General features: G+C 40.3%; 1 protein-coding gene across 5 annotated transcripts in view; it reads left to right on the forward strand.

Moving 5' to 3' along the window:
- tenm3 (teneurin transmembrane protein 3) overlaps positions 1–7,605 on the forward strand; it is a 755,307-nt gene that overhangs the window by 664,661 nt on the left and 83,041 nt on the right. For all 5 annotated transcript variants that reach the window (XM_062033280.1, XM_062033281.1, XM_062033282.1 and 2 more), the window contains 4 exons: positions 2,693–2,831; positions 2,923–3,028; positions 5,269–5,411; positions 5,653–5,831. In XM_062033280.1, the coding sequence (XP_061889264.1) occupies positions 2,693–2,831; positions 2,923–3,028; positions 5,269–5,411; positions 5,653–5,831 (567 nt within the window). The remainder of the gene's footprint in view (positions 1–2,692; positions 2,832–2,922; positions 3,029–5,268; positions 5,412–5,652; positions 5,832–7,605) is intronic.

Here is a 7,605-nt window from a genome sequence, read left to right on the forward strand (position 1 = left end):
CCTGGGCGTGGCCCACGCTGCTGCTCACTGCTCCCCTTACCTTCCAGGGACTGAAAACATGGGGATGGGTCAAATGCAGAAGACAAATTGGAACTTTAACTTTAACTTTAACAGGGCGCATTAAAAGAGTCATATTATTATTTATTTTTTTCTAAAGGTAAAACACTTCCTTGTGGTCTACATCAGTGGTCCCCAACCACCGGGCCGCGGTCCGGTACCGGTCCACGGTCCGATTGGTACCGGGCCGCACAAGAAATATTTGTATATTTTTTTTTTTTATTTATTTATTTTTTTTTTATTAAATCAACATAAAAAACACAATATATACATTATATATCAATATAGATCAATACAATCTGCAGGGATGCAGTCCGTAAGCACACATGATTGTATTTCTTTATGAAAAAAAATATATATATACACTACCGTTCAAAAGTTTGGGGTCACCCAAACAATTTTGTGGAATAGCCTTCATTTCTAAGAACAAGAATAGACTGTCGAGTTTCAGATGAAAGTTCTCTTTTTCTGGCCATTTTGAGCGTATAATTGACCCCACAAATGTGATGCTCCAAAAACTCAATCTGCTCAAAGGAAGGTCAGTTTTGTAGCTTCTGTAACGAGCTAAACTGTTTTCAGATGTGTGAACATGATTGCACAAGGGTTTTCTAATCATCAATTAGCCTTCTGAGCCAATGAGCAAACACATTGTACCATTAGAACACTGGAGTGATAGTTGCTGGAAATGGGCCTCTATACACCTATGTAGATATTGCACCAAAAACCAGACATTTGCAGCTAGAATAGTCATTTACCACATTAGCAATGTATAGAGTGTATTTCTTTAAAGTTAAGACAAGTTTAAAGTTATCTTCATTGAAAAGTACAGTGCTTTTCCTTCAAAAATAAGGACATTTCAATGTGACCCCAAACTTGAACGGTAGTGTATATATACAGTATATACCCTCCCCCGCCCTCCCCGGTCCGTGGGACACATTTTCAAGCGTTGACCAGTCCGCAGCTACAAAAAGGTTGGGGACCACTGGTCTACATAACATGTAATGGTGGTTCTTTGGTCAAAATGTTGCATAGATTATGTTTTACAGATCATCTTCAAGTCGCTTTCTGACAGTCGCTTACGTGGCTCACTTTCGGCAGCGTTTTTTCTCCGTCATCTTTGTTGTAGCGGTGTAGCGTGCAAGGACGGGAGTGGAAGAAGTGTCAAAAGGTGGAGCTAACTGTTTTAATGACATTCAGACTTTACTTCAATCAATAACGGAGCAGCATCTCCTCATCCGGAAACAATTCCGGAAATGTGTCCCGTGAAAAACCGTCCGACCGGAACTCTAATAACTAAAGTTCCTTGGGTGAATAATGTAAACTCACTACACCGGTATGTTTTAGCACTTTCATGGCGAGTTTACTGACAGATATAAGTAAGAACTTTACATTACTTTATATTAGAAATGGCAACAAATGAGGATGAATGTCCCATAACAAGAAGATAGAGAAAAAGAAGAAGCTCGGTACAGACTACAAATGCTTGTCCCATAGTAATCGTTGTTGGCTCTCACAAAGTCTGCTTGATTAGCATCGTTGTTGATGGGGAGGGGATCTCTGGTTCCTAACGCTACGTCAAGGATCACGTGACTGGCTTCCTCATTACCGCTCAAAATGGCTCGGGAATCTTCGTGAGATTGATACTATTTCAGTTATATCTATTTATTCACAAACTTGGGAAGTATTTTTGGTGTCCTGAATCAGATACTATATACTTGATAATAGCTTCAATCTAGAGCAGTGGTTCTTAACCTGGGTTCGATCGAACCCTAGGGGTTCGGTGAGTCGGGCTCAGGGGTTCGACTGAGGTCAAAACACACCCAAATCATCGTGTGGATAAAAACTTCTCCCTATCGGCGTATTACGGATACGACAACGGCAGAAGTCAGACTGATTTGCAGGTGTGTAATTTGTTGTGAGTTTATGCACTGTGTTGGTTTTGTTGTTTGAACAAGGTGATGTTCATGCACGGTTCATTTTGTGCACCAGTAATAAAACATGGTAACACTTTAGTATGGGGAACATATTCACCATTAATTAGTTGCGTATTAACATGCAAATTAGTAACATATTGGCTCTTAACTAGTCATTATAAATTACTTATTAATGCCTTATTCGGCATGGGCTTATTATAACCCTAGCCCTAACCAAATAACTCTAAATTAAGTCTTTGTTACTTAGAATATGTTCCCCATACTAAAGTGTTACCAAAAACATATAACTTTGTCTTGAATTTGAAAAATTTTTTTTTTTTATTTTTCACTAAAGAAGGGTTCGGTGAATGCGCATATGAAACTGGTGGGGTTCGGTACCTCCAACTAGGTTAAGAACCACTGATCTAGATGCAACTGTTTTTTCCACTCTACTGGTACTTTAAAGACAGCATTGAATTTGGAAAAAAAAAAACATTCTATTTTTCACTAAAGAAGGGTTCGGTGAATGCGCATATGAAACTGGTGAGGTTCGGTACCTCCAACAAGGTTAAGAACCACTGATCTAGAGGCAACTGGTTTTTCCACTCTACTGGTACTTTAAAGGCAGCATCCTAAACCTAACACATTATTTTAACACGCCGGCAGGGTCGGTGACTTCCAGGAGGTAAAATTAATTAAAATGTTTTTGCATTTGCCCTCAGGCTCTTTGGCATCAGGACCTAGCTCCTATGAAGTGGCCTCTCCAGCTTCCCAGGAGCTCTATGTGTTTGACTTGAATGGAACTCATCAATTCACAGTATCCCTGGTCACTGGAGACTATAAATACAATTTTAGCTACAGGTTGGTGTGTGGAAATTTGATTTGTTGGCTTTTACCCTCCTTATTCTCTCTCAGTACCATCATTCACCACCTTTTTTTTTTCTTCTTACAGCAACGAGGAGGATTTAACAGCAGTGACCGACAGCAACGGCAACACCCTCCGCATCCGTAGAGATACCAATAGGATGCCTGTGCGTCTGGTCGCCCCAGACAATCAGGTAAGTTGGATGCAATTGCAAATATAAATCTATACTCGAAAGATTAGGAGCAGCATCAGTGGCAGTGTTAGTTTGGTGGCCTTACAAGTAAAACTACAGTAAAAATACAGTGGAACCTCAATTCACGGACCCCTCATTATACAAACTTGTCGATTTATGAACGACAAACGGCATGAAAATCTGCTTGTACGAGTCTTGTCTCAGTGTATGAATGTTTCATCCACCCATTGTGTGCCGGCAGCGCAGATATTTTGTGCCTTGCCGCACATCCATTGTGGGTGGGCTTATCCATCTCCGTGCTCTTTCATTCAGCAGCGACTGTTCTGATTGCTACTTTGTGTGCTTTTTGAATGTTTTTTTGTAGCCTTTTTACAACATTTTTCCAGCTTTGCGAGCTCAATATGTACAAAACCCAAAACCAGTGAAGTTGGCACGCCGTTCAAATCGTAAATAAAAACACAATACAATGATTTGCAAATCCTTTTCAACGTACATTGAATTGAATGGACTGCAAAAACAAGATATTTAATGTTCAAACTGAGAAACTTAATTTTTTTTTTACAAATAATCATTAACTTAGAATGTAATGGCAGCAACACATTGCAAAAAAGTTGGCACAGGGGCATTTTTACCACTGTGTTACATGGCCTTTCCTTTTAACAACACTCAGTAAACGTTTGGGAACTGAGGAGACCAATTTTTGAAGCTTTTCAGGTGGAATTATTTCCCATTCTTGCTTGACGTACAGCTTAAGTTGTTCAACAGTCCGGGGTCTCTCATAGTGCACCACACATTTTCAATGGGAGACAGGTCTGGACTACAGGCCGGCCATTCTAGTACCAGCACTCTTTTACTACGAAGCCACGCTGTTGTAACACGTGCAGAATGTGGCTTGGCATTGTCGTGCTGAAATAAGCAGGGGCGTCCATGAAAAAGACGTTGCTTGGGTGGCAACGTATGTTGCTCCAAAACCTGTATGTACCTTTCAGCATTAATGGTGCCTTCACAGATGTGTAAGTTACCCATGCCTTAACCCCCATACCATCACAGAAGCTGGCTTTAATATACAGTACTGTGTAGCACTTTATATTGTGTTCAAAGTGTACTAACTTTTACTTAAATACAGTCGTGGTCAAAAGTTGACATACACTTGTAAAGAACATAATGTCATGGCTGTCTTGAGTTTCCAATCATTTCTATAAGTCTTATTTTTTTGTGATAGAGTGATTGGAGCACATACTTATTGGTCACAAAAAACATTCATGAAGTTTGGTTCTTTTATGAATATATTATGGGTCTACTGAAAATGTGACCAAAATGTGGGCCAAAAGTATACATACAGCAATGTTAATATTTGGTTACATGTCCCTTGGCAAGTTTCACTGCAATAAAGCGCTTTTGGTAGCCATCCACAAGCTTCTGGTTGAATTTTTGACAACACATCTTGACAAAATTGGTGCAGTTCAGCTAAATTTGTTGGTTTTCTGACATGGACTTGTTTCTTCAGCACGTTTAAGTCAGGACTTTGGGAAGGCCATTCTAAAACCTTAATTATATAGCCTGATTTAGCCATTCCTTTACCACTTTTGACGTGTGTTTGGGGTCATTGTCCTGTTGGAACACCAAACTGCGCCCAAGACCCAACCTCCAGGCTGATGATTTTAGGTTGTCCTGAAGAATTTAGAGGTAATCCTCCTTTTTCATTGTCCCATTTACTCTCTGTAAAGCACCAGTTCTATTGGCAGAAAAACAGGCCCAGAACATAATACTACCACCACCGTGCTTGACGGTAGGTCTGGTGTTCCTGGGATTAAAGGCCTCACCTTTTCTCCTCCAAACATATTGCTGGGTATTGCAGCCAAACAGCTCAATTTTTGCTTCATCTGACATCACATGGACAAAGATAAGACCTTCTGGAGGAAAGTTCTGTGGTCAGATGAAACAACTGTATGGACTTGCCGAGGCTGGAACCCATGTTTACATTGTTTCATATAAAGAAATGTGCTTACGTTTGCGAACTGAACCTGTTCAAGAACCGAATAAGTTTGTAAATCGAGGTTCCGCTGTACTGTACAACAGTAGGAGTATATCAGGCTCACCTGTTGTACAGCAAAATAAACATATAGCCCCATCCGGACTGCCCAAGCAGGACAACAATAACAATATCAGTAGCACACAGTTTCAGGCTGTAAAACTGTGCGGAACAGATTGTCAACACATAACAATGTTTTTGTGTCCAGGTCATCTGGCTGACCATTGGAACAAATGGAGGTCTGAAGTCTCTCACGGCGCAGGGTCAAGAGCTGGTCTTGTTTAGTTACCACGGCAACAGTGGCTTACTGGCGACCAAGAGCATCCAAATTGGCTGGACTACTTTCTATGAGTGAGCACATTTTTTTTTGTATTACTCGGGTTGAAAATACCAAACAACAAGCTCAAAAATGGTGTGTGTGTATATAAAAAAACTGCATGGACTCATGTGAAATATGAAGATGTGCGTGTTTAATTTGCTTCCAGCCACCGCCTCCTGCTGGGTGGTGCTTCTCATCAGTACAGGTCTCATGAAGATGATCGAAACTTATGTTCTGTTCCCTCCCTCTCGTCCCTCTTCACTGTACCTACAGTTATGATAACGAGGGGCGTTTGACTAATGTCACCTTCCCTACTGGCGTCGTTACCAATCTCCATGGCGACATGTCATCAGGAGCCGTTGCTGTGGATATTGAGACGTCAGGGAGAGACGAGGATGTTTCCATAACGACTAACCTTTCCTCAGTAGACTCCTTCTACACTTTGGTGCAAGGTAAGGGCCTCGGTTGTCATGGTATGCATGACTTGAACTCATGCAGTCCCTAAATGACGTACAGTATAGGAAACATTTTGGAGTGGTTGCCATGTGACTATGCCAGGATATGGCTTCTCCAAAAAGTTGGTGTGTCAGGGGAACCAGCATGTTGCAAACAGATTGTTTGTTTGTTTTCCATTGAAGCTCATTTCAAAAAGCAAGTGTTATGATTTTAAAGGAGAACTGCACTTTTTTGGAATTTTGCTTATCATCCACAATCCGTATTGGTGACAAGAACACACCTGTCTTTCTCTTTTAGCCTATTTAAAAAAAAACTGCTAGCAAGAGGCAGCTAACGATACAGGTAATGGGAATATGATAGATTCCCTCTTCAAGGCCTTCAAAAAATATCAAAAACACCTTCAACACCAAAAGTTTACATACACTTGTAAAGAACATAATGTCATGGCTGTCTTGGGTTTCCAATAATTGTTACAACTCTTATTTTATTGTGATAGAGTGATTGGAGCACATACTTGTTGGTCACAAAAAACATTCATGAAGTTTGGTTCTTTTATGAATTTATTATGGGTCTACTGAAAATGTGAGCAAATCTGCTGGGTCAAAAGTATACATACAGCCAGGGCCGGCCCGTGGCATAGGCAAATGCTAAGGGTGCCGTCCATCAGGGGGCGCCACGCCAGTGCCACAAATGTTGGAGAAAAAAAAAAGAAAAAAAGTTGGTACTATTATTTCTAAATACAAATAATAATCCTACGTTAATTAAAATGCAAAGTAAAGCCTATTTAATAGAAATATTATTTGTTACAACATTACCTCCCCCCCGCCCCTCGCACGGTGCGCCCCCTCCCGTATCATGACTGTTTATGGACGTCACCGCATCAAAAAATCAACACAAGATGTCAAAACGGCCAAAACTGTCAGGTGCCCAGGGAAGAAAAAAGAGAAAAGAAGAGGAGAAACGAGAAAAAGACAGAGGTAGCAGGGAGGTAACGTTAGCCTACATTAAATTATTTGTCTGTTACAGAATGTGATAGTAACCTGGCTTTTTAGCATTAAGCTAATGTTACATGATTCGGCAATTGCTAATCAATAAATAGCTAGTTCTGTTTTAACGTCAGGTTAATATTGTGGAGGGGGCTAAATTGTTATGGAAAATAATAATGTAACGTTAGGTAATTGCAGTACTCCCACCTTACATTCCTCAGGGACATTTGTATTAGATCTTTTAAGCAGGTGTTTTCTGTTTACATTGTTATTGCCTTCTGGTTAGCTAATGTTTGCCCTGCAGGTAATAGTCACTTTTCCACCCCTTTATATATTAGGGATAGTTGTAAGCCTAGTTGTTAAAGTGCACATCATTAATGTTAATTAAGCAATATCACATGAGAGGGAATGCTGTTATTTAATTTGAGCACTGCTGTGATTCGGTTAAAGATAATCATAACATAACATTCTCATATAATATGTTAATTTGCTTTCTCTAAGTAAAAAAAAAAGGTCAAAGACAAAGCTATTCGGTTTCTTGCGAGTATATACACTTCACTGCCGATGTGGGGGGGCGCCACCTAAAATCTTGCCTAGGGCGCCAGATTGGTTAGGGCCAGGCCTGCATACAGCAATGTTAATATTTGCTTACATGTCCCTTGGCAAGTTTCACTGCAATAAGGCGCTTTTGGTAGCCATCCACAAGCTTCTGGTTGAATTTTTGACCACTCCTCTTGACAAAATTGATGCAGTTCAGCTAAATTTGTTGGTTTTCTGACATGGA

The sequence above is a fragment of the Entelurus aequoreus genome, linkage group LG22 (assembly GCF_033978785.1).
Source record: "Entelurus aequoreus isolate RoL-2023_Sb linkage group LG22, RoL_Eaeq_v1.1, whole genome shotgun sequence".
NCBI lineage: Eukaryota > Metazoa > Chordata > Actinopteri > Syngnathiformes > Syngnathidae > Entelurus > Entelurus aequoreus.